Source organism: Embiotoca jacksoni, unplaced genomic scaffold (assembly GCF_022577435.1).
Source record: "Embiotoca jacksoni isolate LCO1_2020_lvr unplaced genomic scaffold, fEmbJac1.0.p SCAF_11, whole genome shotgun sequence".
Lineage (NCBI taxonomy): Eukaryota > Metazoa > Chordata > Actinopteri > Embiotocidae > Embiotoca > Embiotoca jacksoni.
The window spans coordinates 685,228-705,723 of record NW_027185241.1 but is presented as its reverse complement, the minus strand read 5'-3'; the positions used below and the strand labels follow the sequence as shown (position 1 = coordinate 705,723).

At 40.6% G+C, this 20,496-nt stretch overlaps 1 protein-coding gene across 1 annotated transcript; it reads right to left on the bottom strand.

The window, feature by feature from the left end:
- Positions 1–780: 780 nt before the first annotated feature.
- nagpa (N-acetylglucosamine-1-phosphodiester alpha-N-acetylglucosaminidase) lies at positions 781–20,063 on the bottom strand. Its single transcript, XM_069141075.1, has 12 exons — positions 19,887–20,063; positions 16,555–16,760; positions 16,045–16,312; positions 13,382–13,521; positions 10,808–10,916; positions 8,962–9,090; positions 8,604–8,809; positions 8,047–8,094; positions 6,224–6,352; positions 5,820–5,951; positions 3,349–3,430; positions 781–2,294 (listed from the first exon to the last, which is right to left on the bottom strand). Exons 1-12 carry the CDS (start codon positions 19,970–19,972, stop codon positions 2,033–2,035), a joined length of 1,797 nt encoding a protein of 598 aa, XP_068997176.1. The 5' UTR covers positions 19,973–20,063; the 3' UTR covers positions 781–2,032.
- Between the last annotated feature and the right edge of the window lie 433 nt (positions 20,064–20,496).

The window sequence follows — 20,496 nt, the reverse complement described above, 5'->3', positions numbered from 1 at the left end:
CTTCAAGCTCAGAGCAGGATAACTCCCAAACTGAAGAGCAAATTCCCAGCGGTGCCCGACCCGCGCGAAGGTCGGCGCTTCTGCACATTCATTTTGGTCACTTTAATTCTTACTGGTGATGAGATCGAGTTGTGACGCCCGAGATACACGCAGTCCTCAGGCAAAAAAAAAAAAGAGAGACCTGCAAAATAAGACCACTTTTATATATATATATATATATAAAAAAAAAAAAAAACTCAATCCTATTAGCGGTCTTGTATAATCATATTCTTTTAATTTCCATAATCTTATAAAACCATCATTTTACAATTGGTGTTAATAAAACAAAAGCAAAGAGCATAAACGGGTGTAGTCCCACGGGCAGGTTTCTTTTTGTTCATGTTCCGATGACTCGGAAAACCGTTCTCACCGTCATAAGAGGAATGTTTGACATTATGGTCTGCAGCCGGGTGTTTTCTGGCCGACGGCCGTGAAGTGTTTGAACAACAGAAAAATATTTGACACGGGCGTGGTACAAAAATGACCAGCTGGCAAAATGCAACCGTGAAAAAGGCGAGGTAACAACGTCTACTTTGGTGCCGTCAAACGATCAATACACTTTTCCCCCTTTTAGTCTTCACACTCTCTCTTCGGTCTTTTCCCAAGAGTGCCGATCACATCTACATAAGCGGAAGGATTTTCCTTACGACTATTCAGGAAAGAAAATAAGTAAAAAAAAAATTAAAAAAATTCTTCCTCCTGAGTGGTCACGGCTCCTTAACTAAAAATAAGATACGAGTGAAATTAAAACGACTCGAGAGTAGATTCCTCTTTTGGAACTCTTTCCATTTATTTCCATGTTTAAAACAGGCTGAAATCACCCGTTAACTCCACATCAGGTTTCTGATGACGTGTATAAATGACATAATATTGCAGTTTTTTGTTTTTTTCAGGAAACACTAAGAAATCTTGATTTGATAGAAAGTTGGCACCTTTTCTAAAGTTTATGTTGTATTCTATAAGTAATGTTTGTCTCCCAAGAAAGTTGGTGCTTCTTTAGTTATTTTGTGAGATATAATTCATATTTTAACAGAATAATCTGCATATTAGCCTCATAACTGTTTCGCATTCATGTGTTGAGCTCAGTGCAATCCTGGTGTTGGTTAAACACTCAGCTGTCTTTGAACGCCACAGTCCCCGTGGTTAAAGTTCATCTTACTGTACGGCCGCAGGTCGAAAAGTTCGACGCTTAAAAAAAACAACAACCAAGTAAGATCTTTGAAACTGAAATGCAATATTTCTTATTCCCTTGAAAAGCTAGAAATAAATGTTTTAAAGACTTTTAAGACCTGCAAATACCCTCACTGTCTCTGGGTAAATGATCATGGGTTTCAAGGTAACTGTGCTAATGTATTTAAAATGTCTCTTGCTTTTTATCATTTGTCACTTTACGTATCATTTTTGCAAGTTGCATGTCCTTTAATCTCCGTTGGGATCATTGATCTGATCATGTGAAGTCAACCCGCTCCATGTTAACATGGGACGACTCCACCTCGTTACCGCGGTGATCTACCCTTAGAAATCTTATATGTCACAGCCCATCACACGACTTCATGTAATACGGGGCAGGCGGCCGGTCAAGAGTTCAAAGTTCATCGCTTTTCACGACAACAAGTTGAATACCTCGCCGAACCCGAAGCCGGGATGGAGACGTCGAGGTTTCCAACGCGCGTAATAAAGCTTTGACTGCTTTCCCTTCGTCATCAGATTCAAAAGCCTCGCCGATAAACACAAACTGTTCGGCAACAACCGAAAAGCCGCATGGAGCTTCTCGTGGAAACAAGCTGGCGGTCAGTTTGATGCCGGCAGAGTAGAAGAAATGGAACAAAACGTTTTGTGCTTCGTCCCTTTAGAGGTTTCTGTTTCTTTTCAGCAGGACTGTGGATGGAAATTGATCTAAATTAGAAGATTAATAAATAAATAAGAATCACTGCGTTTCACTTTGGTCTCTTTGTGCAATAAAGCCCGTCCTCGATCACAGTTCTCGGTCCAGCTACGACCTGCCGGCGCGCGGCGACCAGATTTCATCCTGAGAGTCCGAGTCGTCCATTTCCAAACCTCCTCCCCGGCGTTTTCCTCCGTCGTCTCTGGAACGCGAGGCGGCTCCGTTGATGTTGGCCAGCGGTACGTAGGAGTAATCCCGTCGCTCGGGGAAGTGGGATGCCACTGAGCCGGGACACGCCCGTACGAGGTGGACCATCAGGCTGGCCGACAGGAGGGAAACCAGGACCACGGTGAGTAGCAGCCACGTTCGCCTGAGGGAAAAACAAACAAAACAAAAAAACCATGTTGCACTGCGTTCACGTCAGTGGACATTTGAAACGAGACTGACATCCCGGGATACAAAGTTCCTGAAAGTCGACGTGAACACGTCTGTAACCCTTCGTCGTCTCATCGGTGACGGTTGTCCGTTTTGCGGCGTGAAGTGGGAGGTAATGTCAGTAGCAGAAAGTTGTTGATAATGGGTGACGCAGGCAACCCCCGATCTGACGTCCAAAGGAGTTTGGGGCGGGGGGGAGAGAAAAGAGGGGGGGGGGGGGTTTTCCCAAATCTGTGCGGCCGTTCCGACCTGCACTTTGGACGGAGCATAAATCCAGCGCAAGTTGGTATGTTGGTCAATTAAGGGTTAAAACTGATGAGTCCTTTTTCTTTAAAAAAAAAAAAAAAAAAAAAAAAGTCCTTTCCTACATCTGTGACCAGAGCGCCCATTCACAAAGAGCTCTCCGGAAACCATAGCAACAACTAAACAATCCCTCACTTGCATGTGAAAGGTAGGGGAGGCTAGTGAATGCGTCCCATCCTGCGAGTGACAGCCTTGTTTACATGTAAAAGAGAGTCTGAGACAAGAAGCCAAACGCAGCTCTGGACTGCCTCGCAGTTTGTTTGTTTTTTTTTTTTTACCGGGGTCTATCGATCAAAAGCAGAGGACCGAGCTGTTTTCGTTCAAAGATGCAATTAATCCTTAATAAATATCCAAGGTCAAATGTAGCACAGCTGGTGGTAATTCATCAGCATCTCGCCTCGAAGCATTTAACATGTTTTTTTTTTGTTTTTTTTTCCCCCTTTATGTTAAATGTCACTGAAACGAAAACAAATATTTTCTATTATTCCTGTTCTCATACGCGATGAGGAGTTTTTTGTTCTCCATGTCGAAATAAATCAAGCGCTGAATTTGCTCCAAAAATGGTGCTAATTTATCAAGACTGTCACTGCAGGAGACAGTTTACTGAACAGGAATGGAAGATGGACGGCGGAGGTGAAAGGACGGAGGTCGGGGCGGGGTCACGATACTTGACCTTTGACACTTACTCTGTCAGATAAGGCTGCTCTCTGTGAGCGTCTTCCTCGCGTCGCCATGACGAAAACATCTGTTTGGCCAAGCAGTGTCCGGCTGCGGAGAGGAGAGGAAACGGAAGAGTCAACCACGGCTGCTCAGTGTTTTTTAAAAAAAAAATCCCATCCTGAGCGAGAGAGTGAATATCAACTCCGTTTATCATTTCGGCCTCTTTTTCTGCGAGGTGGCGGCTCCTCCTGTCGTTAAAAATCCCATTCACACAGTCTTTGTATTTTAAAGTGGATCTCTTGAGAGATTTTTTTTCTGCATCAAGAGCTGCTTGTCCTACTTTTTTTTTCTTCTTTAAATCAGCTCAGTGAAAACAAAGTCCTCAAGAGAAAGAGGCCCAGTAAAAAAGTTCATCGAATTTGCTGTCGCAACGTCGGCTGGTCTCTCTTGAGCCTTGTATGTTTGTTCCATTTTTGTAAACATTGTCCCAAAAAAAACTAAAATATTAGTATTCATGGTTGTACAGACAACTACGTTCACACAGAAGAAAAACGTGAAAATATGGTAATTGTCAGACGTGTTTTTTTCTGTGATTTCCAAGCAGGTTTATGAAAGTTGATTTGCCTCAGACATCGGAGATAATGGTATTCTCAGAACATGCAGCATTATTTGTTCATATTTTTTAACTATTCTAAACGACACTATTTTTATGTATAAAAATTAAGAAATGATAAAGTCCCACAAATTGAGAACTGTTTATTCATTGGCTGTAAACATCATCCGATAACTATAATTGGACAATTGACTTCATTTTGATGGTATTTTAATTAAAAATTCTTAATTTTTTAATTTTAATTCAAAATTCATTCACATTTTTGTGTTCAGACAAAAACATCATCATTAATGCAAGCTCAGTATCTGTATACACGGTGTCGCTGACAGGTGTCAGGTATTGTCTAGTGCTCATGACGTCATCATAGCAGGCTAAATATCAGAGCTCTCGGTATGATGTAATGTCAAACGGCACCGAAAACCGGTCGCCCCAAAAAAAACATCGCACAGACGAATCAGCGCCTCTCGAACAGTTCGATGTAAAATTCAACATTAATACCTCAAAGAAGGGAGGATTTAGTGCATCTCTGGTGTATTAAACTGCATTTCCTTTAAACGAGTTTTCCTCATAAAATTGGCAGTGTGGGGTAAAGTTACGGGAGTGAGTGCGAAGTTTTGGGAGCTGATGTGCAGGTGCGTAACGTTTCCAGTCCTCCCGGTTAACTTGACACAGCGCTGCTCTGTTTGAGCAGACGACCACAAAGACGGGAGCTGTTGCCACTTCTGCTTTATGCAAATAGTCAAACAGTAACTGAACGTGAGCTCATGCACGCTGTGTCAGGCCTTGGTGGAGACACATTTAGACTGTCGATCTATTTTCATAAATGAATGAGAGGGCACAGGGGGAATAAATGGATAATAAACGAGTTGAAAAAGCTGCAGCTGACAATGATACGTTACTAAACCTGCTAAAATCAAATCCATATTTTAAAGAATGCGGTTTTATCTTTTTCAAGGGTTTCTGCGGTTTGTATTTCTGGAAACACCAGATTGTTGTTTTGGCTTGTACGAGGTGTCGGGAGCTTTTCCAAAAGGACTTGAGAAAACAATTATTTTACTATTTTTTTTTAAAAATCGCCTTTAACTTTTACTGAGACTAAAAATATAGACAAATACACAGCAGAGTTTGTGTTATTAACCTGGGATTATTGATTTTGTCAATGATGTGATAATAAATTCAGGACTCTATTAGCGGCGTCTGCTTGGGAATGACTGCTGGTTAATGTTTAGTGTTAATGTCCCTGTTAAATCAATATTTGATATTCTTTGCGTTGTCTAAACACAACAAGTAAATGAGAACAACCACTTTGGGGATTTAGTTGCATTAAAACTCAGAACAGGTGAGAACAGATGGAGACTGAATGGAGACGCAGCGCGTTAAAAATCAGCCCGGTAATGTTGTATAATGTTTTTCTGTGACCGCACACTTTAAACGCTGATTTAGATGATAGAACAGACACGTTGTCATTCAATTTACTTATGCTGATTTTGCCAGAGGACATCATGTGAATAATGATTCGGTCCAGTTGATTGTCCAGTTCATTACCAGAAGCTGGCTGCGCTGCAGTTTGTTGGATGTGGGCGCAAATTGTTTTAGTCCCCAGACGAGGGGCCGACAATGTAACCGTGTGAACAGATTTATGCCACCGCTACATGAGGTGACATTACAAGCACGTGCATTCCCACACACACACACACCATATCTCTTGGTATGAGGCAAAAGTGGAAGCACCCGAGATTTGGATAATCATTTCAAACCCTGCAGCTCATCACCAGGCTGGATGAGAGAATGAAGACAATAGTTCCTTCATCTTGTTATATCTTGTTATCACCATCAACAACTCTGTGTGTGTGTGTGTGTGTGTGTGTGTGTGTGTGTGTGTACCTCTGTGTAACGTGTCGTTGGTCTCTCCTCCCTGTGTGACGTTACAGCTTCCTGTCTGCGGGTCACATGGACACAAGTCGTCACACTGACACTCCTGAGCGCAGGACGGACCGAAGAAACCCAGAGGACACGCTGACAGGAAGGAAGAGAAATGAAAAGAAAGTGACTTTTTTTTTTTTTTTTAATGTTTATAATAATGACAAGGACTAATCTAACATCACAAAAGTGAATTAAAGGAAATAAAAAGGTGAACAAATTCACAGATCGATAAATGAACCTCAAGTCGTGGTCCGTTTCGATTTCCTTTTCTCAAGCTTGTTTGAATAACATGACATTTAGTGAGCAACTGGTCATCAAGAGTTTCAGCGACACAGATGTAAACTGTATAGCAAAGTGTAACGCACCTTGTTCACAGGTGTTGCCATGGAAACCGGGAGGGCAGGCGCAGCGTCCGAGGACGGGGTCGCAGGAGCCGCCGTTAACGCAGGAGCAGGTCTGATTGCAGCCGTCGCCGTAGAAACCGGGGAGGCACTCTTCACGGAGGAAACAAAGCCAAAATCACGCAACGAATGAATGAATGTTTTATTTAATGTGGAGATGAATTAATCCTCCAAAAAAAAAAAAAAGAGTCTTCTTCCACTCAAACAACACAATAAAAGAAACCAAAATGGGTGCATTATTTTTACAAGAGCGTGAGGAATTTATTAGACACAATGCTCATTTTTAAAAGCAGATCCAGATGTGGATATTTCCACAAAGCTGTGGGAAAATACTGACATAAAAATCACATCAAATACAGCTTTTCCAAAAATGCCACTTGTTTTTTTAAATGAATAAAGATGTTTATTTGACAGATTGCACCGAGTTACATAAACTGAATAAGGATTACGTGACATTAATAAAATAAAGATGCCAATTCTAGAGGCCGTTGAACATTGTAGATGTTACACTTTTGTCACTGCTGACTGGTCCCGTCATCATTTTTACATAATCGCGCTATTTGCGATTTATAAATCTGCCACTAATCATTTTACATAATTGTTAGAATGTTTTCCATGAATCTCTATAAAAAACAGATGGATGAGAGAGAAAAAAAAAGTCATATTTCCATGTCGCCTTCCACTGTTTAATGTTTTATTCTAATTTGATGTCATCTCATGTCTTCTGCTCTGGTTTAATGGCATCTGAGTGGATAATTAGTGCCACCATTGTACTTGTACTCTTTTGATTATCAGGATCTGTCATTGTCAGTCATTTCTGTGTATATTTCAGTAATAGGCTTTGTATGCAATTTTTGTTAACAAAGCCTAAAAAGGCAAAGAGAAATGTATTTTATATTTTATGCTCCAGTGTTCAATTTGAAGAAATGGCTCTTATTCCCCGAAAGTGTATGTGTATTATTCAACTGTGATTAGGTTTAAAATAAACAGAAACATGTTATTGAAATTATTCTTTTGACATTTAATAATCGTCTCATGATCACGACAGCGTTTCAACTTGTTCCTTTCTCCTTGCTTTTCTAACATGATCGCAACATGACCATAAAGTGTGACGCTGGCGTTTCAGGAGCTGAAGGTCAGTCTGTCGTTTGGCTCTTTGTAAACGGGCTTGACATTCAACCAGCGGAGTGTGTTGGTTGTACGACGGCTGAAGAGCATCACAGGGTGACAGAGGTGAACCGGGGGCAGGTACAGATGTGCGTAAACAAGATGTTTCTGATTTGATCCCAAGAGCGGGTTCACAGTATGTGACCCCAAAACTCATAAGAAATATGACTATTGCTATTGAACACATTCTGTAAAAGGTAGTTCTCTAGAAAGAAGGCCGAAGACAAACTATGTGTAAGTGCGTGCGTATCGGTGTGCTCTTGTTCCTCTATCTTTGTAAGGACCAATTTGAATTTTGAACTTTGAGAGAGAAGAAGTTTTGTTACATAAACACGGAGTTGGTTGGAGGATTGTGGGTAAATTGTTACGAGCTCGTTAGTGAGTCTCAAAACTGTCTGCAAAACCATTTCTCTTTCGTGGAGCAGTTTATACTCCCACAGAAGAGCCAGAGTTCATTTCATTCACTCCCGTACAGGTCAACAATTGATCAACCGTGAGAGTTTGAGTGTCAAAGTTCACAAACAAAACGCTGCCTTTTTAAATGCTGGTGGGACTGAGTCATTAGATGTAACACCAGGTTACTCCCGTGTAGAGACCAAAAACACACGTGTTTTGATTACCTTGGCTGCAGTTCTGTCCTCTCCATCCAGCATTACAGACACAGCCATCTGCAGCAGAGGAGACAGACAGAAAAACATGAAACCATGTTAACAAACAATGAGGCAATTACTGTAATTCCCTCCAGATATGTTTCAAGATATATAAAAATACTCTGATAATTAATCATTTGTGTCTGGTGTTTTTTTCCCCCCTGGATAAAATGTTCTTCAAATCACATCTATGTCTCCTCATGTATTGAAAAATCTCAAAACCATGAATACGCAAATACTTTTTGGTTTGAATTTGTACCCGCTGGATACAAGACTCGTCACTAAACCTCTTTCTAAAATCGTTAGTTAACGGAGCTCGACGTGGTTCATTTTAAAAGTTGCGGATCCGTTACTCTCTGACTACAGCAGATTTTTCAGGCATAAATCGCCCAAAATCAACCAGGATTAAAGAGTTTCAATAAAGATGAAAAAAAAAAAAAAAAAAAAGCAATAATAATTTTGAAAAAAAGTTTCACATTCAAAAGTTGTGTGTTTCTCCACCACCTAAACTCCGCCTGCACACTTACTGGCAGTGCAGAAACCGTGGGGTTGGCAGGCTGCCGGCTGACACACCAGAGAGTCACATGCTGCGCCCTGCCAGCCGTCCTCACACCGACAGCGTCCGTCCACACAGTCTCCGTGTCCGCTACAGTTTTCTGGCTGGCAGCGTCGCCGGTGGACACACAGGATGGTGGAGACGCTCCGGCCACAGCGCCACCTGCTGTCCGGTATACTGAAAGGGGAGGACGAGGGATGGAGAGACAAAAGAAAAACATCTATAAAGATCAATCATTTCATCTATTGTACCCATTCTAGCATTTCACGGTGTAGAAAGAGACCTTCGAAGTGTGAAGTTTCACGTGCGCGAAGGATTTTCTGGCTCACCAATGATCAGAGGGGTAGCTGGCCAATGAGCCGTTAACCACGAAGGTGGAAGACCCGCCTCCATCCAAATTAATGGCATTGATCACTCTATACTTCTTCAGGAACACGGCCATCTCCCAAAGACTCATACTGTATGGACAGAAAAAATGAAATAAAAAAATAAATGAATCGGACTGCAGCGGAAAAGTTAGAAACAAACAAAACAATACCGCAAACGACCGCTACATAATTTGGCGCAAAACATTCATAGCCCCCAGAAGATGAATCCCACCGCCTTCAGCGGGAGTACAGAGGAAGAAAGGAGATGAGTGGCCTGCTGCTGACAAGCGTAACGTTATGTTGAGGCTGTGAAGGACAGCGGACGACAACCATCTCTGAAGTATTTTCGTTTCGCTTCAATCCGTCTCTATTTGTCAATTCTAGTGCAGATCTTTGATAAAGGTAAAATATGCACTAAGTGAATGAATGAAATACATAGATATATACAAAGACTATCAGCACAGAGATTTTGAACGTTCTCAGTAAAAAAGTGTTCAAATTATGATGATGATGAGACTAAAAAAGAAAGAAATTCAATAAATGCAAAGTATCAAAAGTACAAACAGAAACGATTTAAAAATAGAGGTACATTTATCAAATCGTTTCATGTTGTTTGAAAACAAGGCTTTCAGTTTATGTTGTGGCTGTTAGGAGACGGTCTGGACAAAATGGTTGATGGTAATTAAAGCCGAAAACGAACGACATATGCGGTGACCAATCAGGTGGAGAGCTGAGGTAAAGATTTCTCACAATTTCTCATTCGTCACTTTGTTTTCTGGAGTCTGGAGAGCATCAGCGTTACTGCGTTTGATAACAAACTCATAATAATTAAGCACTTAGCGCAACAGTCACTGATTAAATTTCTGTCCACGAACTAATCATTTAGGCACAAAAGCACAACATCGATAGCGGCTCGTGTGTGCCGTTGCCACGGCTACGGTCACTGCGGTATTTTCAGCTTTCACGAAGTAGAGAATTTAAGCAAGTGCAGAATGTAAATGCGATACTGAAATTGAGATGTAATACGACCTCTGAGGGAGTAACTGAATAATTAAAAAGTGCAGGCTTGTTGTTTATGAGAGACAAGAGGGTCAGCCGTCGAGGTCACCGGACTTCTGCATGTTCTATTGAGCTGGCGGTGGCCTGATATCGAGCGGAGGTACGCAGAGGGGCAGCGGACGTGTTCAGAAATGTCAGCTTGTTCTGCTTTTCAAAGCCAGATCATTAACAGCAAGACATTAATCTCTGGAGTCAATGCAGGGCTGCAGGATCACTGCACTGGGGGCGCAGGGAACATCAGATCAATACAGCTGACGGGTGGGTGGAGGGATCTTCCCTTGTTAAGGTGAAATGAGTCTGATATAGTGTTAGTTTATCTCGCCAATTAGCTCGTTTGTGGGTTAAAAATTGTATTTTACACAGTCATGTCAAACTCTTCAGCGATCGGCAATATAGAGTTTCTTCAGAGTGAATGGACAAAATCCAAAGTGCACGGAGCTTGTTTTTCCTCTGTGTTTACCTCAGTAGTGACTCAGACATGTGTAATCAAACCCTGAATATTTAATTCCTACTTGGGGCACTTTGTCTTCACTCAAAGGCCCGTGAGTCACTTTAAGCTCAATGGAAACTTTGATTTTGTTTTTCCTCTCGTTCACATCTGCTCTCTCATCCATTTACTGGGTTGACAAATATAAAAAAAATAAAAAAATAAAAAACTGCTTCCATTTCATCCATATATTTTGCTGACTAGATGTTTAGAAGTGAACAGGAGTCAGTTGTTCACATCTTTCTCCTTTTCTTTTCTTACCCCCTTTTTCCCGTCTGTCCGTCGATGTGAAAAAGAATTAGCCTTCCCTCTGCATCGTGGCCCACTGCCGTCCTGGCCGACACCACGTCCACAAAAGAGCGGAATCTACCTGCAAAAGTACAAGAAGAAGGTTATGTATTTATTTGAATTATTAGTAGAAAATCAAGGGGTTGTTAAATCAAACTGCATTAAGATATTTATCTCGTATCGCATGAAATGTCCCAACGAGTGTGCATCTAGTATAAATTATCAGATGAGTAATTCTGTGTTTTTAACATGTATTTTCAGGAGCTTTTTAAGGTTAACCCCAAATTCTCGTGGAGTCTTTGTGTGCGAGTCTGTGGATCCAACAAATGATTCGTAATGACATGAAGCCGTCTGCTCTGAAAATACCAAGTCTGCTTTTCAAGCCAAAGACAAAAACAAACCACGGAACAAATGAATAGTCTCCCCTGGTCGTTTTGTGTTTCAGGCAGGGCACAAGGAGCCGAAGAAAACACTGAGTACATCAGTGTTATGCAACGCTCATGGAAACAAGTGATTAATACAGATCAATACAGCCACTGGAGCCTTAAATTCACGGCCTAGTAAATACAAGACTTAATGGCTGCAGAGTTGATAACCAGCCAAACAATAAGCCTGCTTCGTGGATAAAGACAACATATGGTCCCGTCTGCAACGCCAGTATCAGCTAATTGGAAGCAACGTATTGGCCATCAGCGGCGAATACGTGACAGGAGGCACTGACTCGACCCTCATGATGATGTGTAGATATTATTGCATGTTGGTGATTCTGCCATGAGCAGGATTATGGACCGCCAGATAACGCTGGTCAGATTCTTGTTATTTATGCCTTCGAAAGCTTTCTGATTGGACGTTGCGAGATGTCACTTAGTAACCTATTTACCTATTACTAAAGCCTTTGCTGCCTAAGTTAGTAGCCTCGGGGTTTGAAACTAGCGAAGGAGCTCATTCCTGCCCACTGCAACAAGACTGTACAACAACTCACCTCGGGCCAAATCAATCTCACAACAATAACACCGTTGGTTGCTTGTTTTCTTGTTTGTTTAAATCCTTGCACTATTGTTTAGTTAGTTTTAATTTAATATTATTCTATTTGATTGTATATATTGTCCATTTTTATATTGAATAGTTTTACTCTGTTGTATTATTGCTTTTCCTGTACCTATAATGCTGCTGTAGCGAACAAATGTCCCCTTGTGGGATTAATAAAGTATCTATCTATCTATCTATCTATCTATCTATCTATCTATCTATCTATCTATCTATCTATCTATCTATCTATCTATCTATCTATCTATCTAATATTTCATAAGAACTTAGGAAGGACTTTACACATAAACTGTCTCAGATTTACAAACAGCCGGTGCGATCGAGGGGAGATTACAATCAACAACTAGAACTTACGTGCCAATTCCAACATTTTTAGACTTGAAACTAAACCTTTGGTGGTCGAGTTGCATTGTGGGTAATATAGGCACTGATTTTCAACAAGGGAGGTTTGATGTCTCTGGTTGGGACGCACCAATTTTGATCCCTTTTTAACATCGAACAATGGTATTGAACCAATGTTTGGAGTAAATCATTCAAAAGTATTCAAATGAAGACACAATGCTGTGCCTGAGCCAGACCAAAATGCCTGAATGAATTCTCTCAGGGCTGTAACATGCTTGGTTATGCTAAGCGTCCAGGAAGTATTTCCCCCCAACAACCTCAAGAAACAGTAAATCAAAGAGGAACCATTGTTACTGAAGTGAAATAAATGTTTCATGAAACAGGGGTGAAATTCATTCCATCGTTCTGAGCTGGATCTACTGTACTATTTGGCCATCCCAAATAAGCAACATGACACCAACGCTGAAGTCAAGTGTCAGCCTCATTTATGGCTGACAGATCAGTTCAGGGAAAACATATCTTTAGCTATTTTACAATGTGTGCGTTTATTTTTTCCAGGAAGTTGTATGGCAGTAAAGAAACCTGATGCGGTCTTATAATCGGTTCATCAGACACGGCAGAGTTTTGTTTTGGTAGGTGTGACACGGTTACATAAGGTCACAGACGAGTTTTTTGTGTGCAAATATAGGACGGCAGCCTCTGGGATACGGTTACATTTAATTACTGCTGAACTGAAGCTGATCCAGTTGCTACCTCCCAGCCGGGGCCGAGGTCAGGTCAACTGATCCTGAACGAGGAGAGGGTATTACAGAAAAAGTCATTGGCGTGGCGATTCAATCTGTTGAAGTGAAAAACAGAAAATCCTTCACTTTTTCTGCAAAACGCTGTTATTCCAGGTTTACAGACACCCTGTGTGCTGTTATTGAGTCGGTTAACTTGATCTATCGATGAGACGGCATCATTTTTTTTCGGATGAATTCTTTCCCTTCTTGTTCAAAATATTTGTCAAAGCCCGCCGTGTTTGACAGAACAAAAACAAAAAAAAACAACCTTCAGATTCTTCCGTGATCAAAGTCCAAACCCTGTCGGTTGAAAAGACATCCTTCCTCCAGCTGTTTCCTATGTGCAGTGTGAATGTGGATGATGCACTGTATGTACCGGTCTCCTGTGTCTTGTCACATTCAGCCTGTAGACTCTGGTTGATGTAAACCTCGCCGTTCCTCAGCAGCCACACCACGCCACTGACCAACTGGACAAACGGGTTGGACTGGTCCAAAACCTCCTCCTGAGATAAATACCTGGGTGGGCAGAAAGGAGACATAAGATGATGCAACACTTCGGTATTATTAAAGAGGTAATAATACCAAAGTGTTGCATCATCTTATGTTTATACATTTAATAGCAGTGGAATTCACTAATAAGCCACCCGGACTGAAATGTCTCAACAACTATTAAATATATTTCCATGAACTGTTGCTTCTCAGAGGAAGATATGGGCCTCACTTCGGTGATCCCCTGACTTTTCCTTTAGCGCCACCAGCAGGCCAAAACGGGCTCCTATCCACCATTTTAGTTCGTAGCAGGACACCTCTAGATTTATTTACCAAATTCCTATCACTGTCGACAAGTGTCTCAACAAATATATCAACCTCAACAGTACTTTAAGGTCAGTTTCAAAACAGCATGGTATAATGTTAACACTAAAAAGCTACTTGCTAAATGTAAATGTGCTGTAAATATATCATTGGAGCCAGTTTGTAATTAATGAGAAACACTTCATTTTTTGCATTATTGCGATTAAGTTCATTGATTTAGTAATTAATATCTACAAAATATACTTAATGGCAATATTCAAAATATATATCACAAGACCAAAGATTTGATCCACATCCCACAGCTGTAATCCAGAGTAAAGCATTTTTCAGGACAAAAATAATTCCCAATACACACACACACACACACACACACACACACACACACACACAGCACGAGGGGACATTTTGCTCTATCAATAAATATCGACTTCAAGGTCTATTTCTTTTCTTTTTTCTTTTTTTTTGGACGGTGATAAAAAGGGTTTCAGGCATTTCCAACAGATGACTCAGTGGTAACATACAGTGCAAACAGTGGCACATCACCACAGCTGTTTCTCTTTGAGAACAGCCATAAAAACAGATATTGACATTTCAGACGGGAGTTAGTTAGCAGCCTATTATTGACATGAACAGCTGTGAGGACTCTGGACTTGATTATCTCAAGAGACTGATGAGCTTTTAGATTTCATCTCTACAAGGCAGAACCTTCCGTGTTATTCGCCTCGCTGAGGCTCAGCACAACGGAGAAGGACCGAGCAGGACGACGAGCAGTTCTTATTTTGACTTCACTCTCACGGCTTGTGTCCCAACATGAAACTCTTTGAGTGTTGCATCATGTAGGAATTCCTGGGATTTCTGACCTCAGTGTCCAAACAAACAACTCAAATAGACTTTTTGGTGGTTCACAGATAAACTGTCGCGATCGTGTGTGTTTGTCTGTGCGGGTCAGTGAAACCGTGTCCCTCATAGTGGCAATATAAAAATCTAGCTGTATTGAGGGAGACTAACCAAGCAAATCACTTTAGAATTATATAACCATTTCAGCTTTTGGGTGAATCTTCACCAAGTATTTATATATATATATATATATACATATACATATATATATATATATATACAGACACATAAAAATGTACAAGACAATCTGACATTTGTTTAATTACTCATGCTGCCAGTTACTAAAACCGTGAGACATTTAGACATTTGAGTTGTTTGTTAAACCAGGAGAGCGGTTACACAAGTTATGGGCTGACAAAAACAGGAAGCCACTAAATTGCTAATGTGGTTTACTTTAGACAAGAGCTGGAAAACATGACACGATGTTTTAAAAACGAGGGTCAGGTGCAGATAAGCACCAGAGAGGGAAGTGGCTTGACTTTATGCAAAATGTTGTTTTGACTGCTGCAAGACGTGTCCCAACACTGGTGATACATTTCTGGAAGGTTGCGCGTGCCTTATCAAAATAAAAGCAATTTGTATGCCGAATGTTGTTATCTGACAGCTCGCTGTAGCCTGCCTCCTGTATTTCCAGGATTTTTTTAAGCCCGAGGTGTGTAAACCAGCTTTGTGATTGTGATTTTAGTGTTAATTGTGACAGTATTTGGCTGCTTTTCTGACCAAGCTTCCACAGGACAGTTTCTATATCACCAGGATCAATAGTAGAGCCCAACTGATACTGGATTTTTTTTTTTTTAAGGCCAATGTTAATTCCGATTTTGGGGAGTAAAAGATTACAGTATTGATAAATCAGCTGGTATTCTCTGGTAGAGATCGAAGGTTTTGCTCTGTGCTTTGTCGTTTTTTTTTTTGTTCCCCTGCTCAGGCACTACAAATGGAAATGAACTTGTAGCTAAATTTGGCACAAAGCATCTTCTCTCTCCGGTTGAGATTTATCTATTCATGTATTTCCCACATCTTTCCTTTTAAATCACTCCAAGCATGCAAAAGATCGCATTATGTTCGGCAAAAAGATTTCCATAACAACCGAAGCATTAATTGTGGGTGTTGGCGTTTTAACGCGTTGGTTTGAATCTCAACGAACACAAGTATTATTTCGCTTACCGTGAGCGGCGTCTCTAATGCAGCTTTGATTTTGAGTATTGATCACTTGGATGATGTGATCCTTTAACATTAGATTAGTGCAGCAGTTGGAGTCCAACTGATTGTGTCCCCAAAAACAACTATCCAGAGATTTTCAGCGCAAGCGTTTCAAGCTGGACCCCTCACCCGAACACCAGGCTGCCGTCCCTCCTGATTCCAAACTGGGCGTTTTGCACCCCGCCGCTGTCCTGCACCATCTTGCCGTCGTTCACCACGTTGCCCAAACAAGCGCCTGACTTTGTGTTGAAGAAGCCGGCGTTCTGGGCGTACAGACACCCAGCAGCTTCAGCCGTCTCCTTCACCGAGACCCTCAGATTCATGTTGCAGCCGCCCGGCCCGCCCGGCTCCAGCACCGACACCGTCCTCAGCGGGTCATGCACCACGGTCATGTGACCTGGACACATGTGAAATGACAACAACAGATTGATGCCCGTTTCTTGTAAACACTTTTCAGGTGAATTTGCGCAAGTAGATCGGCGGCCGGGGAGCGCATAAATAAACAGAGTTCATAAATCGGACAACAAACGAGGATCAGATCCAGGTTCAACACAGGGAATCAGATCTGTTCACACTCTCAGCACGCGATCAATGAAATCATTTTTTTGCGTTCCTTCAACTTGTGATGTCATCACTAACCGTAAACCCATGTTGAGCTTCCCAGCATGTCCGACACGAACACCGTGGACTCGGCGACCGGCCCCCCGCTGTGGTTACTGGAGGGCCAGCTCTCGTGGGTGCTGTTGCCATGAGTGACGGACTGACAGTCTCTGACGTGGCGGTGAGAGTGGGAGGGTCCGTGGCCGCCGGCATAGGGCTGCAGGACGTCATCGTCCATAGACACTCTGCGTAGGGAGAAATTTCATTTGAACTAAGAGAGACGAAAGCCGACTGTAAAGAACTTCTGTGTGTGTGTGTGTGTGGGGGGGGGGGGGAGGGGGTGTCAGAGGACACAGTGGGGAGAAAATGCTTATAAGTGTTTTAATGACGCACCAAAGTCTCGCACAGTATTTCAAAAAGTTAAATTGGAGTAAGAACTGCAGCAAATTACTGATTCATTAATGAGTTGATCTAAAGATAAATTAAACTGAACCACTGTGATAATTTAAGTGTTTCAGTCTTTCGTCAAGCAAAAATGCCAAACATTTGCTTGTTTTAGCTTCTTAAATGTGAAGACTGTTTGCTTTTCTTTGTCATATATGATAGTAAATTTAAGATCTGTAGGTTTTGGAATCTTGGTTGGTCCAAATCCGTATTTCTTAGATGTCACTTTGAATTCTCTGAAATTGAAAGGAGTTTTACTCAATCATGAAAATAATTGTAATTATAATGACAACAGTGCATGTTCTGCAAAATGGAGCCTGTATGTAAAATTATAAATATACAAAAACCACATTCTCACAGTATCCAGCAGTTTTTGCTTTTACTATCTACATCAAATTACAGATTAGATCTACATTACACTCAGTGCTCTTATTCTAGGAAAAATAAACAAACAAACGGAATAATAAGTCCCGGTAATAACATTGACGACAGCGCAGCAACATGTACGGTAATGTCGACATATCCTGTCGTATCTCAGTGTGTTCTGCTGACTCATTGTGGGGAAGAAAAAACATTCAAACAACTCTACAAGAGTAAAAAGTAACTTCTCATCATCCCATGGGGATTGTATGGATATAAAAATAGGATTTTATAGATTTTTTTTTTTTTTTTTGGGTGGGGGGGAATAGATAAATCCTGTGTTGTAGACTTCATCACAGCCAGCAGTGGTGCAAATCAGAGTTTCATCATATGAAGGAATGTGTTTTTCCAAGTAGCTGAGAATAGAAAAAACACTCTGTGCCCAATCTACTTTTCCTAAACTTAAGACATCTCTTGTCCTTATTTTAATGTTTAACTTTCATCCTGGACTTTCTCTTTTTGTCACGCTGCTACTTGACACATTATTCCGAGAAGTTGGTTCCCTCTCGTGACCTTTGTGCTTGAAAAATGATTGAAATGATTAGCTGATCATCGGCATTGTTGATGGTTGTATATCAGTCGCCTATTTATTCCTTTATTAACCCGCAGATGAAACTCGGTGTGATTAAAAGTGCTCGATGGTTGACAATATTAGTATAAAGCTTTTATATTGTCATGTTCTGGAACATAAATGACTTGTGCTGGCTGTTAGGGCTGCAACGTGTGATTACTTTCATTAATGATTAACCTGACGATTGTTTTATTGTTAGTTTAGTTGATGAAGTGCAAAAAGAGATAGGTTCAAAATTACATTGTTAATTTCTCGGATGAAAACGGCAATATGTTCAATTTGCTTGTTTTGTTTGACTGACAACAATATTCAATTTAATGTAGTTTCATTTGTTGTGCATTTTATTTACATTGACCCACTGAGAAAAGAAGTTTGGACTCCTGCATCCATTTGGAAAATGGACCCCTGACTGTCAGATGTTTGGAGAGATGCAGATCAGACGACTGTCTGGTCAGTTAGTTTTAAAAAAAAGCCTGAAATGACCGTGTCATCTACAAACATTGCAGTTGTTGGACATGTGCGGCAAATCATTTATGTTAATGAGGAGCAACAGTGGCCTGAGGATGAACCCCATTTACTGTCATATAGACAAAAGAGGAAAAGCAAATCAAATGTTATGTAACTGCAATCCCGTGAACACAGTGAGTGTGGCTGACAAGGCTGCTTTATACAAGATGGAAGATTTGAAACTATACCATAAGCTTAGGCTCACTTTAATTAATACCTTCACATGTTTTTATATTTATAGTTTTGCCCACATTCATGCAGAGCTGGTTGAAGTTTTGTTCATGATTACTGTTTTTTTGGACTGCATTATATATATATATTTTTTTTTCATTATTCATGTTGGTTAGAGTATTTTTGTTGCACAGGATGGCCTCTTCTGCTTTTGTTCAATTTGTCAATTCCGTCTCTCGCCAACTGCATTGAGAAATAAATTGCTTTTTAAAACCAACATAGTAAAATAAATCAAGAAAGCAGATAAAATAACAATATAGAAACAGTGTAAAATAAAAGAGTGATGGCCTAAACAATAAGCACCCCAATGTCTAAAATGGTGCCTCCTCTTGTGGGTTACATTTTAAGGTTGTAATTCCAGGTGTGCAATAATTTATTATTTCTATTATTTAATAATCTATTAAAATTAGTTTTGATTATTTTATCAATAGGAAGCTAGAAGACAGCAGAAAAATGCCCTTTTCAACTTCTCAAAAACCCCCAAAAGATGCATCTGGATTGTCTGATTTGTTCAATCCAAGTTAAAAAAAAAAAAAAAAGCCAATAATATCCAGTTTATTATTATCACGTTAGATTTGAACGGCTGGCAGCAGAAAATGATTCAAATAATTACGAGGATATTTGCAGCTTAATCTTCTACCCATCGTTTAATCAATTACGTCTTGCAGATCTGTGTAATTAATAAAAACGTGTTAATTTTTATGACTTTTTTTTGTTGTTGTTGTTTTTTGGACCGGTTTAAGCTGCACATGTTTGATGCAGCAGCGCCACCACGAGGCTCCAAAGTGAAACTGCAGCAGCATATATTTTTTTTTTTTTCCTTCCTCGTAGAGTGAAAGTAAAACGTGTTGGCTCGTCTTGTGACTCGAAAAGTTTTCTGCCGCTAAAATCAAGAAAAAAAAAAAGTACATTTACTGAACGATGTCAACGTGACCGACGCGATCAAACCACCCGGTGTCAAATTTAAGTAATTTATTTATTTTCACGTTTAGTTTACAAGAAATTAAACTGTTGCTCAACAGCTGGCTGGCAAAGTACGACGAGTTTTGTTTATTTAACTGCAGGCAGGAACACACCGCCGTTACAAATCGTGTAAAGTTTACCCAAACGTATCTGTCACCCAAAAGGAAAAAAAAAACAAAAACAAAACAACAACTTAGCGAGTTAGCTCAAACGAGGAAGCATCCAGCGCTCTCACCGGGTGATGTTGGTCTCCGACAGCCGGACGCAGAGCCACAACAGCGGCCACACACGCGTGCATTTCACCCGCTTCCTCGCTGCCATATGACGAGGAAAACTAACCGGGAAAACTCCCCTTTCCTCCTGCCGGGTCCCACAATCCTCATGCAGCTAGCAAGACGAGACACGACGTCTAAGTAAACGCTGTAAAAAAAAAAAAAAAAACTAAAAAAAACAACAACAACAACATACACTTCCGGTTATGTTACAAAATAAAAGATGCGCGAGCGAAGAAGTAGCGATTATTTAATAAATTGATAAATAAGAGCGTTTCATTGAAAGCCGATTTCCGATTGGTGACTTATTAGTAAAACAAAAAAATATTACAGTGAGTCAAAATTATAAGATACCACTTTAATCCGTCCTAAAATAACATTGCACTGTATTTCATTTCATAGCACCTGACACTTTCCATTCATCCCAAGCTGTATTTGTTGTTGTTGTTGTTGTTGTTGTTGTTGTGTATATAGCTTGTGTGTGTGTGTGTGTATTCATTGCTCTTATTTTTCTAGAAAATTATTTGTATCCATCTTATTTTAATGTATAGGTATTTGTACATTTCTTTCTTA

Excerpts from the sequence above, each read along its gene's own strand:
- nagpa (XM_069141075.1), bottom strand. The coding sequence starts at position 19,972 with ATGGCAGCGAGGAAGCGGGTGAAATGCACGCGTGTGTGGCCGCTGTTG. Across the intron at positions 10,917-13,381 it reads TGACAAGACACAGGAGACCG|GTAGATTCCGCTCTTTTGTG; the intron begins GTACATACAGTG and ends GTACTTTTGCAG. Across the intron at positions 5,952-6,223 it reads TGGCAACACCTGTGAACAAG|CGTGTCCTCTGGGTTTCTTC; the intron begins GTGCGTTACACT and ends CCTTCCTGTCAG.